The following is a 19,763-nucleotide window of genomic DNA, read 5'->3' as shown; positions in this document are numbered from 1 at the left end:
GTTAGACTCTGATATGTATTAAGTATTGTGATTACTGCAATCGGCCATGTATAGTTCCCACTAGTACATTGTCTGCATCACCCTTCTCGCCACGAGAATTCAGGTAATAAAACTTTTTGTAACTGTTGGAAAACGTCTTAAGAAAGTCCAGTAAATTCAAATCATGTGTGATCGTTTGTGATATTTTCATGGAAAAACCTGTTTTCTATCATCAATTAGAAGTTGTAAATGATTCTAGAACACTTCACGAGTGTTAAAATTAGTCAAAATCACAACAACAAAATGAGAAACTTGTGTTTGTTAAACCGGAAGTTCGAATAGCATGTGTAAATGAAAATAAATATGGTGAGAGTGTACGGGAAATCCATACTTTATAGATATCACTAGAATACAACTTTGAAAGTAAAACAGTTCCATCCTTAAGTAAAATAATGTTTAACATATTAATCACATTAATGTACGAAAGATCTTAAGCTAAACAAAACAAATACGTCAGTAAGAAACGGAATGAATGACCGACCAGTTTTGTAGTTTATACACTTTTTCCGTTCTGTCAGTAAATTCAAGTGGATTCCAGTTTATTTTATGCAAGGCAGTAAAAAGAAAGGGGAAAATTGTTATGAAGCATTTAATTTTGAAATTTTATCAGTTTATATTACTTATTGAATAAAAATTGCATATTGATATGCATGATATGGATAAGGTAAATTATTAGTTTTGAAGATGATAAGAGTGCCCTATACAAGCCTGAATTAGGTATATAATATTAGAAAAAAACAAAACATTATTACCTTGACTTAAAAATAGCCATCAGAAACATGTTGTGGAAAAGCTAGTATAGAACACCTAAAATGGACTATTGAACAGTTAGAGTTAATCTCAGTATCACAGGTTTCCTGGGGTAAGTTAGAGTTAATCACAGTATCTCAGGTCTCCTAGGGTAAGATAGTGTTCATCACAGTATCTCAGGTCTCCTGGGGTAAGTTAGAGTTAATCACAGTATTTTCTGTGGGTAATACATTTAGGTGTGGAAGCAAAAACAATTCTGTTACAAATGAACATAAAAATATTGAGGGTAATTAGGTATAAGAAGTGTTGTTCATCTCCCACCCACATTATTTTTTTTTCCCCCTGGAATAGCCCTAAATGCAGAACTTTCATAGGATTTTTTCTCATTTTAAGTGATCAAATCTGTCTTTGACATTTGTAGTATCTTATATTCGAATTCCTCCCAAATATAGAGCTAAAGATATCTGAAAAATCACCACAAGATTTTGGCAATACATTTCAGTTTTAATATTTGTAAGTCGTTAAAATCATCAAAAGTGAGTACATGAGTACTTAATAGTACAACTGAACCCACTAACATCCGACTCCACCGAAAAAAGGCACCAAGAAAGACAAAACAACAACAAACAACACATGGTCCAGAAAGTCATTCTTGTCTTTCAATTTTGCTTATTTACTTTGTCTATATGCCATTTTGTTTTTCTTTGTTGAAATAGTTATTTGTTTTTATAGTGATCAAGATTATAAAATAATGTTGACTGCTGTACCCCATTTTTGACAATTTTACCTATTATGTTTGTTTGTTTTGCTCTCACATTGTTTCAATATAATGGAATTTTATACGACTGTCATACAAGTGAGAGGTTTAGCTAGGTATAAAACCAGGTTTAAGCCACAATTTTTCTACATAAGGAAATGCCTGTACCAAGTCAGGAATATGACAGTTGTTTTCCATTCAATTGATGTGTTTGAGGTTTTAATTTTGCCATTTGATACAGGACTTTCCGTTTTGAATTTTCCTTGGAGTTCGGTATTTTGATTATTTTACTATTTCACAACATAGGTTTGCATTTTGTTTAGATATTAGAATAAATGATGAAATGTATACAGATACGTGTAATCCTGAAGTATTGGTTGGTAGACTGATGTTATTGGATGTTAAGCTGACCTTGAAAGAAGGTAAGTGTCACATAACAAATGGGTAATTCGAGAAACTCTAGATAATTTTTGGTTAGAATGACAGCAAATTATGGAGTTAGTTTCCTCGTAATTGTTAATTTCTAGTGCATTTCAACCAAATTATATCTTGAATTACCAGAACAGGAAAAGGAAACAAATGTTATATTCGTGCACCATTATCATGATTATACAATTTGAACATAAAATAATGTCAACGTGAGTGGGTTTTTGTTTGTCATGTTTTCACCACTGCCTGATTGGCACTTAATTCTTGACACAAAATCCTTACATATAAAAATAAGAAGATGTGGTATGAATGCCAATGAGACAACTTTCCACAAAAGACTAATTGACACAGAAATTATCTATAGGTCACCGTACAACCTTCAACAATGAGCAAAACCCATACCGCATAATCTATAAAAGGCCCCGAAATGAAAATGTAAAACTATTCAAACCAGAAAACTAACGGCCTGATTTATGTACAAAATAATATAAAACAACAAACGACAACCACTGAATTACAGGCTCCTGACTTGTGACAGGCACATACAGAAATCAACTAAATAATTACAGTATACATAATTGACAAACCCTAAGAAGAAGAAAAACAATGAATCCGTGCATAGAACATTTTCTGACACCTCAATGCAAGGGCAAGGTTGTGCCTAGCATTTGTTAAAGTAGAATTCTTTACTAAGTTAGTCTTAAAATTTACTCTGTACTCACAGTATAAAATTTGTGCTCTAAACACCAAATCCAGTATTTTCATTTGTTGATTTTATAAAGATATGAGTACACTGAAAATTGGATGTTTGGAAAATCTGAACTAGAAAACCAAACGTTTTTTTATGTTTTTACTTTTTTAACTATGATTTTTCTATGACAGTTGGTAAATTTTTTAGTTGATAACAACTACTTATTAATTTTGTATGTTTGCAAATTGAAATGAAATTATGTTTTCAAAGTTTAACAAGTGGAGCATTCAATTTATGTTTAATATATTTTGACCAGATTTAGAAGCCAGTGAAGGTGAACTTGAAGTATCATGCTGTAGTAAAGTTAATTGTGAAATAGACAGTATGTGTACATTAATGGGAACAGACTCTCTTTTAGTGCCAAATGTGAGTTACTGTAGGTTCACAAATTATTACGAGGTTTTTATTAATGCAAATAATACGACTGGGGGAGTATCACAATAATAATAACTTGTATTCTGAATTCTAAACATATATCTGTATATGTTTAGAATTTTTACCACTTTATAAAAGTGGGGTATACTGTTTTACCATCTGTCCATCCGTCAGTCCGTCCATCCCTCCCATGAATATTTTTTGTTGCATCTTTCTCAGGAACTATTTCATAAGGATTTCTGAAATTTGGTTTCAGGGTTTATATAAGTCAGCTATACCACGTGATACGTTTTCAGATTCATCACTCAACAACTTCCTGTTTACCAACACTTACATATTTTTACACTATTAAAATTATCCAGTTGCGGAGGGGGTATTATCAGTGAGCAGAAGCTCGCAGTTTCACTTGTTAATCTTGCATTTTTGTACATTCTTCAAAAGTGGCAATAATAAATGCATGCAATAATTTCTGAATGTACAGTTCCTAAAACTCTGTACATATGACAACTTAAATCTTACATGTGTAAACTGTTTGCAAATAGTCATTTTATTCTTATTTTATTAAGTATGAATAAAATAAGATGTAAGAGTACATGCCAACTAGACAGCAACCCAATGACAAAAAGAATTAACTAGGTCCACATGCAGTCTTTAACAATAGATAAGTGTCTAGAATATGATATATTTGAGGTCAAAAACACTCAGAGTATTGAAAAATAAAATTAATTGATGCTACCCAAATTTGAAATAAAAACCAAATTCTCTAGATGACAAAAAGTAAAATAACTAAAATACCAAACTCCAGGGGAAATTCAAGACCTAGAGTTCTTTATAAAATGGCAAAATCAAAAGTTCAAATACATCTAACGAACGGAAAACAACTGTCACATTCCTGACTTGGTACAGGCATTTCCTTATGTAGAAAATGGTGGATTAAACCTGGTTTATAGCTAGCTAAACCTCTCACTTGTATGACAGTCGCATTGAATGCCATTATATTGACAACAATGTGTGAACAAAACAAACAGACATAAAAAGCATTAAGATATAATAAAAGACAATCATTGAGATAGTTTCTGTCTTTATACAAGCACATGAACATGTGGTTGGGTTTAACTATTTTTTTTGTATCAATTGCAAAAGGTATATATGAAAACAAGCATATAACAAAAATCGGTTCAGGAAATGCACAATTCAATAATTTAAGAAAATGTGCACTGAAAAAAAATAGCTAAGGAAGGTTTTTTAAGAAAATCACCTGAAACATGATATTTTACCCAAACAATTCTGATTTTTTTCTGAGCTAACATTGCTTGCTCATGAAACAACCTTCTTAAAGGACATTAGATACCCAAAAATTGGAAAGATAAAAACATAACATATTTGAGAGAAAAGATTTTTAAGGAAGCTTAATAAATATGTATGTGTACCAGACTTGTATGTACAGGCCTACATTAGAGAGTAAAATATGTGTGCTATTAATCTATAATTCATAACTATTTTTCAGGTTGATGTTTCTAGTGCTGTGAAATTTTCAACATCATTCCTATTTCATGTTAGTGGACATTATACATTAGATGTTAAATTCACTGTTCGACGGACTAACGCAGAAAGTATAGTGTTCAAATGTTATAAGATTCTGTTGATTGTTGACGAAGAGGATAGATAGAATTTATTAACTAATTTTTTTACCATGGAAAAATTTCATGAAGTGATGCATTCTCTTTTCAGCTGAATTTGTCTGTTCCTGGTGTGATTTATGAAACCAAGTGTCTTCAAATTTCAATGAAATTGTCCAAAATTTCGATGAAATTGTTCAAAAGTAATTTTTTGACTATAGAGAACTTTCATGAAGTGACATGTGCACTTTACAGTTGAAATCATCTGTTCCAGGTTTGATTTATAAAGCCAAGTGTCATCAAATATCAATGAACCAGTTAAAAAGTAATATTTGTGAAAGGGAATTCCTGTTTAAATGGATGTGTGAGAGTAGGAAGGGATTTCCAATATCCAGCTACAACAAACATAATTTTACCCACAATTCATATCAAAAAACGAAACCTCCCTTCTTACCGTCCCACATCAATTTTAATGGAATAGCCCCTGTGGGATTTTCCTTCCTTCCAGTCAGTTAAAATTATATCCCTGAAGTTTTTATTTTACTTTGATGGCTGTGGATTCATATATTTTTGTGTGACCAATTTTCATGGCTTGAGGAAAATTGTATATTCGTGGATATCTGATTTCGTGGTTTTGCCAAAGTTTGTATACAAGCCTATAGAAAAATTGTTACTTTGTTGAACATTGAAAGTTGTGGTTCAACTTTACATACGAAATCCAGGAAAGTTGGTATCCCACAAAAAATAATTAATCCACAGTATGGAAAATATACAAATCTTCATACATGTACATTTCAGATCATTTTACACCAATCATAGAAGTTTACAGGGTGAAACCATAGACGGCTGTTACATGTTTATTCAGTTAACAGTAGTTGAGAAATTGACCAGGTTAACCATTTAAATCTCAAGTTGTTCATTTTATCAAGTTTTTAGATGACATTTATTTAGAAAAGCTTGATTTCTACTTAATTATTCAGATGAATTATTCATAGAAAATTTGATTTGCACTCATGTTTGAATTGGCTATAGACATTTTTGCTTTTCTGAAGAACAAGATCCATAAAAATTTGAAACCCTTTTATAATGTATTCATTGTAAATTAAGCACATTAATTGATTAATGCTGGTGTTTAGCTAAGGCTGATTTATTTTTATACGACCGCAAAAAAATTTTGTGGTCGTATATTGGTATGACGTTGGCGTCGTTGTTGTCGTCGTCGTCGTCGTCGTCGTCGTCGTCGTCGTCGTCCAGCGTCGTCATACGAAGACACATTGGTTTTCGCACTCTAACTTTAGTTTAAGTGAATGGATCTTTTTGAAATTTGACCATAAGGTTAAATACCACAAAAGGAAGGTTTGGATTGATTTTGGGGGTTATGGTACCAACAGTTAAGGAATTAGGGGCCAAAAAGGGGCCAAAAATAAGCATTTTCTAGTTTCCAGACAATAACTGTGGAACGGTGTATGGATCTCTCTGAAATTATACTACAAGTTTCCATACCACAAAGGGATGGTTAGGATTTGCTTTGGGGGGTTATGGCTCAAACCGTTTAGGAATAAGGGGCAAAAAAGGGGGAAAAACAAGGTTGTCCTGGTTAATGGACAAATACTTGAGTACAAAACATAATTTAAAGCAGTGTAAGGGAGATAAATCAAATACATCATTGAAATTATCTCCCCTACACTGCTTTTAAATTATGTATAAAGTAATGGTTAATGAACGATAAAGATAATTTAAAACAGTGTAAGGGAGGTAATCCAAATACAACGTTTTGGTTACTTCCCTTACACTGCTTTTAAATTATGTTTAAAGAAATGCATAACTAAAGGAAGACCAGTAAAAATATCTGCAAATGTTGCATCTTTTTTTTTAACAAAAAAATCCATATGAAAGATTTGACACTATATTTTTAATTCTATTATAAAATAGATTAAGTTAGCACTATGGTAAATTTAAATGGGTAATTATGGTTGCCAACTCCATTGGAAATTTGAATTGAGATTATGACCATATCTTGAGGGAAAGAATTTTTTGGGGGAAAAAAAGGGGGGGGGATAAAAAGAAATTGTGGGGGGATCAATTTTTTCTCATTTCAGATTTCAGAAATTAAAAAGAATTATTCTTCAAATATTATTTTTTTTCAAATTTCAAATATTGAAAAATTTCAAGAAGTAATCTTTAATTGCACAGTATGGCGCATTAGATTTGTAAAATCTTTGATCACATTTATTTATTTGTTATGCCGAATCTAACAGTGTATTTAGATTTTTAATTTTGGGTCCAGTTTTCAAATTGGTCTACATTAAGGTCCAAAGGGTCCAAAATTAAACTTTGTTTGATTTTAGCAAAAATTGAATATATGAGGTTCTTTGATATGCTGAATCTAAACATGTATTTAGATTTTTGATTTTTGGCCCGGTTTTCAAGTTGGTCCAAATTGGGGTCCAAAATTAAACTTTGTTTGATTTCAACAAAAATTGAATATATGGGGTTCTTTGATATGCTGAATCTAACCATGTATTTAGATTTTTTATTTGTGGACCCCGTTATCAAATTGGTTCATATTGAGGTCAAAAGGGTCCAAAATTAAACTTTGTTTGATTTAATCTAAAATTGAATTATTGGGGTTCTTTGATATTCCAAATCTAACCGTGTATTTAGATTTTTAATTTTGGGTCCTGTTTTTTAAATTGTTCTACATTAAGGTCCAAAGGGTCCAAAATTAAACTTAGTTTGATTTTAACAAAAATTGAATTCTTGGGGTTCTTTGATATGCTGAATCTAAACATGTGTTTAGATTTTTGATTATGTGCCCAGTTTTCAAGTTTGTCCAAGTTGGGGTCCAAAATTAAACTTTGTTTGATTTTAACAAAAATTGAATATATGGGGTTCTTTGATATGCTGAATCTAACCATGTATTTTGATTTTGGACATTGGACCATAATAGGTAAATTAAAAAAATTCAAGTTCTTAGACCACATTCTTTCTGTGTCAGAAACCTATGCTGTGTCAAATATTTAATAACAATCCAAATTCAGAGCTGTATCAAGCTTGAATGTTGTGTCCATAATTGGCCCAACTGTTCAGGGTTCGACCTCTGCGGTCGTATCAAGCTGCGCCCCAGCGAAGCATTTTATTGAGCCATATCAATGATTTCAGTATCAACAGATGATTTTAAATATTTAGATTTTTTACAAAACAAATCTTGCCATATAGTTTCATCTGCTGCATGCGCTGTTTAGATACAAATGGTATTTTATTAATTAGATATTTTATAAATTATTTGCCGTGTATTCTTTAAAATGTATATGCTGATGATAGTTAAATATTTAGCAGTGTGTACTGAAGAAATTTTACAGAGTGTGTTTAATGAATCTTGATATAAACTAATTTTCTACCATAAACTGACAAATCTGTGTAGAAAGGTTTTTGTGTAATTTGAGTGTGAGTTATTTCCCTTGGCTGCCATGCTGGAGGTGTAAATGGTTGATTTTCTTATTTGATTAACCAAATTAAAACATATAATACAAACAAGTCTGATAAAAGATCTGAAGTGAATCAAGCAAGGCGAAAAGAAATTAAAATTGTTCAAAATATTAAAAATGAGAATGAAAAGGGGAGTGTGTCAAAGAGATAACAACCTGACCAAAGAGCAGAAAACAGCCAAGGCCACCAATGGGTCTTCAACACAGCGAGAAAATCTCGTACCTGGAGGTGGGCTTTAGCTGGCCCCTAAACAAAAATGTGTACTAGTTCATAGAAAATGGAAGTCACACTTAACTCCGAAACATATAAATGAACCGAAATTAAAAAGACACACAAGACTAACAATGGCCAGAGGTTCAAAAAACTTTTTCTAAAGTCTAGCGGTCAGTATAACAAGTTGAATTTTGCTGATTTAATAAGGAATTTGTGCAAACAAACCTCCAACATGGTGAGAAAAGGGAAGTAACTCTTGCTCAAATTGTGTCAATTGAAACCTTTCTATATATATTGTCGATTCACCATTAGTTATTTGAAAGAATGTTAGAGGATAGGAAATAAGAAATAGTAATAGTAGTATACTATTAGTCAACCATCTTTCCGACTTTTATTGAAGACACACTATTTTAACTCTGAGCCATCCAGTCTAATGTTGGTATTCCTTAATGTCAAATGGGTAGTAAAGAAGTAGCAAATACCAATTTTCAAGTCTTTGGTTTGACCAGGAAATCAAATTCACAACTTGAGGCATACAAATGACCATTGAGGCAGTTGTCAGGTTTAGAAAAAAAAGCATTCACTGAAGGAAAAGATCTGCAAGGTTTATGGTAAAAAAATTTTGAATCAGGGGTCAAATTTTGAGATATTTCATTTTGTAAAAAAATTGTTTAAATTATTTCACATTTATAATTGTTAACTGTACAGAGTTTCAACAACTTATGAAATGTATTATACAATAGAATTTTTAATATATAGTAGTTTTATATTTTTTAAATGAAAGTATCTTTAATTAGGTCACATAGAATATGGTAATTTGTTTCTCTGGAATATTAATTGTCAAATTGATCTTTGCTATTGTTTAGGAGTTTTGCTATTAATTTTGTTTTGTTGTGTTAACTTAATGAATAAACTTTCATTCTTTAAGGGATGTTCCAGAAACAAATGCATTGGGAGCATGGGAGACCCTGACCAAGAATAAAATTAAAAATTTCATTTTACTTATGATTTTTACGAAATTCCAAAACACATGTGACCACAAAAATTTAATTAATTTGATTGCCTCCCATCCTGACAAATTTTGGAACAGCCTTAAGCCCCCAAACACAACATGAATTACTATTTTCAAAAGAAATAAAAACTTTATTTTTTACTGAATTATAAGGCATTAATTTTACTTCATATAGGCAGAAACATGTTCATTTATTATAAACCATGATGTATTTGAATTAAACTTGGTCAGTAGTATTTATATGTAATGGAATCCAGGTCACTTTCTGGCTTTGCCATTTTATAGTGCTAATCTTCAATATTAATTTTTTTTTCATGTTAAACATTATACCAAGGTTGTGAAATAAGGTAAAAAGATACAGGTAAGTGTAAATATACAAATGACTGTAAACTGACATAATATACTAATGAAAAACCCTTTTTCAAATGTTATACAAACATGTTTTGAATATATGATGAGTATAAGGTGAACCTTATTGCCATAAATTGCTGATTTAAAGCTTATTAATTTATTGTGGATTCATTTGTTTTTTCGTGGGTACAAATTTTCATGGATGTACAAAATATTGTATGTTTAAGGACTTTTCATTATGTGGTTTTTGCCAAAGTCTAAATACAACCGTATAGAAAATTTGTATTTCATTTAAATTCTCGGTTCATCTATACTTATAAAATCCTCAAAAATTAGTATCACACGAATTATAATGAATCCACAGTATATAAAAATAAGGAAACAAAATATTTGTGAATGAACGAGGAGAAGTATAAAGTTGTCGTGAAAACTTATTTTTCAGAAGTATAGTGTTGAAATGAAAACTCAGTTTGTATAAAGCTAAATACCCCATATTTATAGAATTGTTGAATTTCAATAAGCTCAAATGTAAGATACACCTTTTATGAAATATACTGCTAAAAATATCTTATACGGTATAGTGAACAATGGGATGATGCAATATTGAGATTGATTTGTGTCAATCTGAATGAAATACTGATCCTGTGTCCACGCTTTGCTTACAAGGATCTGACAACACTCTGTTCTGATAATTATAACATCAGCCAATGAAGTGTCAGCCTTCAAATTTTGAAGGTGTGTATCATCATGACAAAACCAGAGGATCCCGAAAAACTTCAAAACAGAAAGTAGAACCCAGCGTTTTCATATCCTTGAAGGGTGGTCACAGGATCTGTTTTTTAATCAGATTGGATTTGTGTAGAATTATGTATTGATCTTTGTTATAAATTGTTTTCTTTATTAAAGCATAGTTTTATTTTTGTTTTCGTTTATACATCAGCAATATTTTTCAGTGTTACAACAGAAATTATACACAGATGATGACTTATATGTTCCAATTGTTGTATACACCACAATCACATTTTTTTTCTTTGAATGTGATTTACAGAACGAGACTTATCACAGAGTTTGTACTAACATGAGCAACACGATGGGTGCCACATGTGGAGCAGGATCTGCTAACCCTTCCGGAGCACTTGAGATAACCCCTTCGTGTTTGGTGGGATTGGTGTTGCTGAACCTTTAGTTTTCTATGTTTGTGTTTTGTAGACTGTTGTTTGTCTTTTGATTTTTATTTTGTCATGGCAGTCATTTTTTTTTTGGCTAATGAATTTGAATGTCCCTTTCGTATTTTTCACTTCTCTCTAACTAGAAATAAGAAGATGTGGTATAAGTGCCAATGAGACAACTCTCCATCCAAGTCACAAATGTGTAAAAAGTAAACAATTATATGTCAAAGTACGGCCTTCAACACAGAACCTTGGCTCACGCCGAACAGCAAGCTATAAAGGGCAACAAAATGACTAGTGTAAAACAATTCAAACAGGAAAACCAACGGTCTAATCTATATAAAAACCGAGAAACAAGAAACACTTAAGAACCACATATTAAACAAACGACAACCACTGAAACAGGTTCCTGACTAATTTAAACAATGCAAATTTAAAATGTAGTAAGGTAATGAAATCAATATTGATACAGTGAAACAGCTTGCTTCAGGTAATGGTACCTTAGATTCACAGGAGTTATGTCTGAGCATACTTTCAACCACAGATATTTTTGAAACCTCAAAAGTTAGGAATGGTTTGGATCAAAACATTGTCTGCTAGAACTATCACAGATGAAAAGTGTCACTTGCAGTGTGAAGGAGTTCAAATAGGGAAAAGGTGAATATTTCAAGTAGAAACCTGTTAAAATCATTCCATTTGCTTCCATTTTTACCTTTAAGAGAGACTTTTCTGTTGCACTGTTCAACATTTTGTATTTCCAGGTCCTTTTTATACGACCGCAAAAAAATTTTTGTGGTCGTATATTGGTATGACGTTGGCGTCGTTGTCGTCGTCCGGCGTCGTCGTCGTCGTCCGAAGACGCATTAGTTTTCGCACTCTAACTTTAGTTTAAGAGAATGGATCTCTATGAAATTTTACCATAAGGTTCAATACCACAAAAGGAAGGTGGGGATTGATTTTGGGGGTTATGGTACCAACAGTTAAGGAATTAGGGGCCAAAAAGGGGCCAAAAATAAGCATTTTCTAGTTTCCAGACAATAACTGTGGAACGGTGTATGGATCTCTCTGAAATTATACTACAAGTTTCCATACCACAAAGGGATGGTTAGGATTTGCTTTGGGGGGTTATTGCTCAAACCGTTTAAGAATTAGGGGTTTTCGCACTCTAACTTTAGTTCAATACCACAAAAGGAAGGTTGGGATTGATTTTGGGGGTTATGGTACCAACAGTAAAGGAATTAGGGGCCAAAAAGGGGCCAAAAATAAGCATTTTTGTAACTTCCAGACATAACTTGTGTGTTAGTTTATGGATCTCTCCGACATTGTACCACAAGGTTCCATATCACAAAAGGAATGCTGGGATTGATTTTGGGGGTAATTGCCTCAAAATTTTAGGAATTAGGGGCCAAAAAAGGGGCAAAAAACAAGCATTTTTCTAGTTTCATGACAATAACTTGTGTGTAAGTGTATGGATCTTTCTGAAATTGTACTACAAGGTTCCATATCACAAAGGGAAATCTGGAATTGAGTTTGGGGGTAATTGCCGAAACGTTTAGGAATTGGGGGCCAAAAAGGGGCCAAAAATAAGCATTTTTCTAGTTTCCAGACAATAACTTGTGTTCAAGTGTATGGATCTCTCTGAAATTGTACTGCAAGGTACCATACCACAAAGGGAAGGCTGGGATTGATGATGGGGGTAATTGCCTCAATATTTAAGGAATTTGGGGCCAAAAAGGGGCCAAAAAACACATTTTTCTAGTTTCCAGACAATAACTTGTGTGTAAGTGTATGGATCTCTCTGGAATTGTACTGCAAGGTACCATACCACAAAGGGAAGGCTGGGATTGAGTTTGGGTGTGATGAATCATAAGGGGGTTCAAAAAATTTGGTTAGGGGGGGATTTTTTTTTTTTCATTTTTTTTCTTTTTTTCCTATATTTTCTTTTAAAATTTTCCATTTTAAGTTGGTTATTTCTGATTTTTATTTAAAAGCAAATAATAATTATATGGTAGGAGATACACACCAAACAGGATGTGTAAATTATTATATAATAAGTATTGTGCAATAGCAAGAAATTTTCAATTGCACAGTATTGCACAATAGCAAGTAATCTTCAATTGCACAGTATTGCGCAATAGCAAGAAATCTTCAATTGCACAGTATTGCGCAATAGCAAGAAATATCCAATAGCACAATATTGCGCAATAGCAAGAAATTGTCAATTGTACAGTATTGCGCAATAGCAAGAAATATTTAATTGCACAGTATTGTGCAAATGAAGATACTTCGTATAAATTGCTTATTTCTTGACCAATTTCAATGGGGTTTTATTCTTGAATTCTTGGGGTTCTTTAATATGCTGAATCTAACCGTGTATTTAGTTTTTGGATTTTGGGCCAAGTTTTTAAATTGGTCCACATTGAGGTCCAAAGGGTCCAAAATTAAACTTTGTTTGATTTCATCAAAAATTGAATTATTTGGGTTCTTTGATATGCCGAATCTAACCGTGTATTTAGATTCTTAATTTTTGGTTCTGTTTTCAAATTGGTCTACATTAAGGTCCAAAGGGTCCAAAACTAAACTTAGTTTGATTGTAACAAAAATTGAATTCGTAGGGTTCTTTGATATACTGAATCTAAACATGTATTTAGATTTTTGATTATGGGCCCAGTTTTCAAGTTGGTCCAAATCGGGGTCCAAAATTAAACTTTGTTTGATTTCAACAAAAATTGAATATATGGGGTTCTTTGATATGCTAAATCTAACCATGTATTTAGATTTTTGATTTTTGGGCCCCGTTATTAACTTTGTCCACATTGAGGTCGAAAGGGTCCAAAATTAAACTTTGTTTGATTTCATCAAAAATTGAATTCTTGGGGTTCTTTGATATGCTGAATCTAACCATGTATTTAGATTTTGGATATTGGACCATAATAGGTGAATGTCCAATTTAAAAATTTTTAAGTTCTTAGACCACATTCATTCTGTGTCAGAAACCTATGCTGTGTCAAATATTTAATCACAATCCAAATGCAAAGCTGTATCAAGCTTGAATGTTGTGTCCATACTTGCCCCAACTGTTCAGGGTTCGACCTCTGCGGTCGTATCAAGCTGCGCCCTGCGGAGCATTTTATTACTGAATTATAAGGCATTAATTTTACTTCATATAGGCAGAAACATGTTCATTTATTATAAACCATGATGTATTTGAATTAAACTTGGTCAGTAGTATTTATATGTAATGGAATCCAGGTCACTTTCTGGCTTTGCCATTTTATAGTGCTAATCTTCAATATCAATTTTTTTTTCATGTTAAACATTATACCAAGGTTGTGAAATAAGGTAAAAAGATACAGGTAAGTGTAAATATACAAATGACTGTAAACTGACATAATATACTTATGAAAAACCCTTTTTCAAATGTTATACAAACATGTTTTGAATATATGATGAGTATAAGGTGAACCTTATTGCCATAAATTGCTGATTTAAAGCTTATTAATTTATTGTGGATTCATTTGTTTTTTCATGGGTACAAATTTTCATGGATGTACAAAATATTGTATGTTTAAGGACTTTTCATTATGTGGTTTTTGCCAAAGTCTAAATACAACCGTATAGAAAATTTGTATCTCATTTAAATTCTCAGTTCATCTTTACTTATAAAATCCTCAAAAATTAGTATCACACGAATTATAATGAATCCACAGTATATAAAAATAAGGAAACAAAATATTTGTGAATGAACGAGGAGAAGTGTAAAGTTGTCGTGAAAACTTATTTTTCAGAAGTATAGTGTTGAAATGAAAACTCAGTTTGTATAAAGCTAAATACCCCATATTTATAGAATTGTTGAATTTCAATAAGCTCAAATGTAAGATACACCTTTTATGAAATATACTGCTAAAAATATCTTATACGGTATAGTGAACAATGGGATGATGCAATATTGAGATTGATTTGTGTCAATCTGAATGAAATACTGATCCTGTGTCCACGATTTGCTTACAAGGATCTGACAACACTCTGTTCTGATAATTATAACATCAGCCAATGAAGTGTCAGCCTTCAAATTTTGAAGGTGTGTATCATCATGACAAAACCAGAGGATCCCGAAAAACTTCAAAACAGAAAGTAGAACCCAGCGTTTTCATATCCTTGAAGGGTGGTCACAGGATCTGTTTTTTAATCAGATTGGATTTGTGTAGAATTATGTATTGATCTTTGTTATAAATTGTTTTCTTTATTAAAGCATAGTTTTATTTTTGTTTTCGTTTATACATCAGCAATATTTTTCAGTGTTACAACAGAAATTATACACAGATGATGACTTATATGTTCCAATTGTTGTATACACCACAATCACGTTTTTTTTCCTTGAATGTGATTTACAGAACGAGACTTATCACAGGGTTTGTACTAACATGAGCAACACGATGGGTGCCACATGTGGAGCAGGATCTGCTAACCCTTCCGGAGCACTTGAGATAACCCCTTCGTGTTTGGTGGGATTGGTGTTGCTGAACCTTTAGTTTTCTATGTTTGTGTTTTGTAGACTGTTGTTTGTCTTTTGATTTTTATTTTGTCATGGCAGTCATTTTTTTTTGGCTAATGAATATGAATGTCCCTTTCGTATTTTTCACTTCTCTCTAACTAGAAATAAGAAGATGTGGTATAAGTGCCAATGAGACAACTCTCCATCCAAGTCACAAATGTGTAAAAAGTAAACAATTATATGTCAAAGTACGGCCTTCAACACAGAACCTTGGCTCAGCAAGCTATAAAGGGCAATAAAATGACTAGTGTAAAACAATTCAAACAGGAAAACCAACGGTCTAATCTATATAAAAACCGAGAAACAAGAAACACTTAAGAACCACATATTAAACAAACGACAACCACTGAAACAGGTTCCTGACTAATTTAAACAATGCAAATTTAAAATGTAGTAAGGTAATGAAATCAATATTGATACAGTGAAACAGCTTGCTTCAGGTAATGGTACCTTAGATTCACAGGAGTTATGTCTGAGCATACTTTCAACCACAGATATTTTTGAAACCTCAAAAGTTAGGAATGGTTTGGATCAAAACATTGTCTGCTAGAACTATCACAGATGAAAAGTGTCACTTGCAGTGTGAAGGAGTTCAAATAGGGAAAAGGTGAATATTTCAAGTAGAAACCTGTTAAAATCATTCCATTTGCTTCATTTACCTGTGAGAGAGACTTTTCTGTTGCACTGTTCAACATTTTGTATTTCCAGGTCCTTTTTATACGACCGCAAAAATTGAAAATTTTTTGGTCGTATATTGGTATGACGTTGGCGTCGTCGTCGTCGTCGTCGTCGTCGTCGTCGTCTGGCGTCGTCCGAAGACACATTGGTTTTCGCACTCTAACTTTAGTTTAAGTGAATGGATCTCCATGAAATTTTACCATAAGGTTCAATACCACGAAAGGAAGGTGGGGATTGATTTTGGGGGTTATGGTACCAACAGTTAAGGAATTAGGGGCCAAAAAGGGGCCAAAAATAAGCATTTTTGTAACTTCCAGACAATAACTTGTGTGTAAGTGTATGGATCTCTCTGACATTGTACCACAAGGTTCCATATCACAAAGGAAAGGCTGTAATTGATTTTGGGGGTAATTGCCTCAAAATTTTAGGAATTAGGGGCCAAAAAAGGGGCAAAAAACAAGCATTTTTCTAGTTTCGTGACAATAACTTGTGTGTAAGTGTTTGGATATTTCTGAAATTGTACTACAAGGTTCCATATCACAAAGGGAAAGCTGGAATTGAGTTTGGGGGTAATTGCCTTAAACGTTTAGGAATTGGGGGCCAAAAAGGGGCCAAAAATAAGCATTTTTCTAGTTTCCAGACAATAACTTGTGTTCAATTGTATGGATCTCTCTGAAATTGTACTGCAAGGTACCATACCACAAAGGGAAGGCTGGGATTGAGTTTGGGGGTGATGAATCATAAGGGGGTTCAAAAAATTTGGGGGGGGATTTTTTTTTTTTCTTTTTTTTTCTTTTTTTCCTTTTTTTTTTCTTTTAAAATTTTCCATTTTAAGTTGGTTATTTCTGATTAATATTTAAAAGCAAATAATAATGATATGGTAGGAGATACACACCAAACAGGATGTGTAAATTATTATCTAATAAGTATTGTGCAATAGCAAGAAATTTTCAATTGCACAGTATTGCACAATAGCAAGAAATCTTCAATTGCACAGTATTGCGCAATAGCAAGAAATCTTCAATTGCACAGTATTGCGCAATAGCAAGAAATATCCAATAGCACAATATTGCGCAATAGCAAGAAATTGTCAATTGTACAGTATTGCGCAATAGCAAGAAATATTCAATTGCACAGTATTGTGCAAAAGAAGATACTTCGTATAAATTGCTTATTTCTTGATCAATTTCAATGGGGTTTTATTCTTGAATTCTTGGGGTTCTTTAATATGCTGAATCTAACCGTGTATTAAGTTTTTGGATTTTGGGCCCCGTTTTTAAATTGGTCCACATTGAGGTCCAAAGGGTCCAAAATTTAACTTTGTTTGATTTCATCAAAAATTGAATTATTGGGGTTCTTTGATATGCTGAATCTAACCGTGTATTTAGATTCTTAATTTTTGGTTCCGTTTTCAAATTGGTCTACATTAAGGTCCAAAGGGTCCAAAATTAAACTTAGTTTGATTTTAACAAAAATTGAATTCTTAGGGTTCTTTGATATGCTGAATCTAAACATGTATTTAGATTTTTGATTATGGGCCCAGTTTTCAAGTTGGTCCAAATCGGGGTCCAAAATTAAACTTTGTTTGATTTCAACAAAAATTGAATATATGGGGTTCTTTGATATGCTGAATCTAACCATGTATTTAGATTTTTGATTTTTGGGCCCCGTTATCAACTTTGTCCACATTGAGGTCAAAAGGGTCCAAAATTTAACTTTGTTTGATTTCATCAAAAATTGAATTATTGGGGTTCTTTGATATGCTGAATCTAACCATGTATTTAGATTTTTGATTTGTGGACCCGCTATCAAATTGGTTCATATTGAGGTCAAAAGGGTCCAAAATTAAACTTTGTTTGATTTCATCAAAAATTGAATTATTGGGGTTCTTTGATATGCCAAATCTAACCGTGTATTTAGATTTTTAATTTTGGGTCCCGTTTTTAAATTGGTCTACATTAAGGTCCAAAGGGTCCAAAATTAAACTTAGTTTGATTTTAACAAAAATTGAATTCTTGGGGTTCTTTGATATGCTGAATCTAAACATGTGTTAAGATTTTTGATTATGGGCCCAGTTTTCAAGTTGGTCCAAGTTGGGGTCCAAAATTAAACTTTGTTTGATTTCAACAAAAATTGAATATATGGGGTTCTTTGATATGCTGAATCTAAACATGTATTTAGATTTTAGATTTTTGGCCCAGTTTTCAAGTTGGTCCAAATTGGGGTCCAAAATTAAACTTTGTTTGATTTCAACAAAAATTGAATATATGGGGTTCTTTGATATGCTGAATCTTACCATGTATTTAGATTTTTTATTTGTGGGCCCGCTTTCAAATTGGTTCATATTGAGGTCAAAAGGGTCCAAAATTAAACTTTGTTTGATTTCATCAAAAATTTAATTATTGGGGTTCTTTGATATGCCAAATCTAACCGTGTATTTAGATTTTTAATTTTGGGTCCCGTTTTTTAAATTGGTCTACATTAAGGTCCAAAGGGTCCAAAATTAAACTTAGTTTGATTTTAACAAAAATTGAATTTTTGGGGTTCTTTGATATGCTGAATCTAAACATGTGTTTAGATTTTTGATTATGGGACCAGTTTTCAAGTTGGTCCAAGTTGGGGTCCAAAATTAAACTTAGTTTGATTTCAACAAAAATTGAATATATGGGGTTCTTTGATATGCTGAATCTAAACATGTATTTAGATTTTAGATTTTTGGCCCAGTTTTCAAGTTGGTCCAAATTGGGGTCCAAAATTAAACTTTGTTTGATTTCAACAAAAATTGAATTCTTGGGGTACTTTGATATGCTGAATCTAAACATGTGTTTAGATTTTTGATTATGGGACCAGTTTTCAAGTTTGTCCAAGTTGGGGTCCAAAATTAAACTTTGTTTGATTTCAACAAAAATTGAATATATGGGGTTCTTTGATATGCTGAATCTAACCATGTATTTTGATTTTGGACATTGGACCATAATAGGTAAATTAAAAAAATTGAAGTTCTTAGACCACATTCTTTCTGTGTCAGAAACCTATGCTGTGTCAAATATTTAATCACAATCCAAATTCAGAGCTGTATCAAGCTTGAATGTTGTGTCCATACTTGCCCCAACTGTTCAGGGTTCGACCTCTGCGGTCGTATCAAGCTGCGCCCAGCGAAGCATTTTATTATAGCTTTATTATAGGGTATTCCATGGGTTTTGTTCATTGTTGAAGGCTGTAGAGTTACCTTTAGTTGTTTATATCGTTGCCTCTGATCTTTTAGAAGATAAACTATAGATAGTTGTCTAATTGGCAGCCATACCAAGTCTCCTTATTTTTATGAAGGCAGATGTCTCTAAAGAGTCATGTGATGCAACTTTTTCAACCTTTTTTTTTATTTCAATGAACATTTCACAGAATCTGTTGATAGTATATCATAGTAAAGCAGGGCTGCAAAGTCGCACGTAATTAGCGTGCGACTCGCACATTTTAATCCTTATTTGGCGGCATTTTCCTTTGAACTGTTGTTTTTTCTCTTTGATCTTTACAATTTTGGCCAAATCTCACGCATTTGTTTCATGAAAACTTGGCAGT

At 32.5% G+C, this 19,763-nt stretch overlaps 1 protein-coding gene and 1 long non-coding RNA gene across 3 annotated transcripts in view; both read left to right on the top strand.

Moving 5' to 3' along the window:
- The window catches only part of LOC127732201 (trafficking protein particle complex subunit 9-like), a 66,598-nt gene extending 60,623 nt beyond the window's left edge, over nucleotides 1–5,975 (top strand). The window contains exons 21-24 of the mRNA XM_052241277.1: nucleotides 808–901; nucleotides 1,870–1,968; nucleotides 2,983–3,092; nucleotides 4,609–5,975. Coding sequence (XP_052097237.1) covers nucleotides 808–901; nucleotides 1,870–1,968; nucleotides 2,983–3,092; nucleotides 4,609–4,770 — 465 coding nt within the window. The 3' untranslated portion in view covers nucleotides 4,771–5,975. The remainder of the gene's footprint in view (nucleotides 1–807; nucleotides 902–1,869; nucleotides 1,969–2,982; nucleotides 3,093–4,608) is intronic.
- A 5-nt stretch (nucleotides 5,976–5,980) lies between these two features.
- Nucleotides 5,981–12,611, top strand: LOC127732207 (uncharacterized). Of its 2 annotated transcripts, none has more exons than XR_007996125.1 (2): nucleotides 5,981–6,076; nucleotides 12,150–12,611. It is a non-coding gene; the product is annotated as an uncharacterized LOC127732207 (long non-coding RNA). The 2 variants fall into 2 exon arrangements; XR_007996126.1 differs by lacking the exon at nucleotides 5,981–6,076 and adding an exon at nucleotides 11,720–11,899.
- Nucleotides 12,612–19,763: the final 7,152 nt, after the last annotated feature.

This window comes from Mytilus californianus, unplaced genomic scaffold (genome assembly GCF_021869535.1).
Source record: "Mytilus californianus isolate M0D057914Y unplaced genomic scaffold, xbMytCali1.0.p SCAF_22, whole genome shotgun sequence".
In the NCBI taxonomy this organism is placed as follows: Eukaryota; Metazoa; Mollusca; class Bivalvia; order Mytilida; family Mytilidae; genus Mytilus; species Mytilus californianus.
The sequence above is the reverse complement of the archived record's forward strand: the minus strand, read 5'-3'. Positions and strand labels throughout refer to the sequence as shown.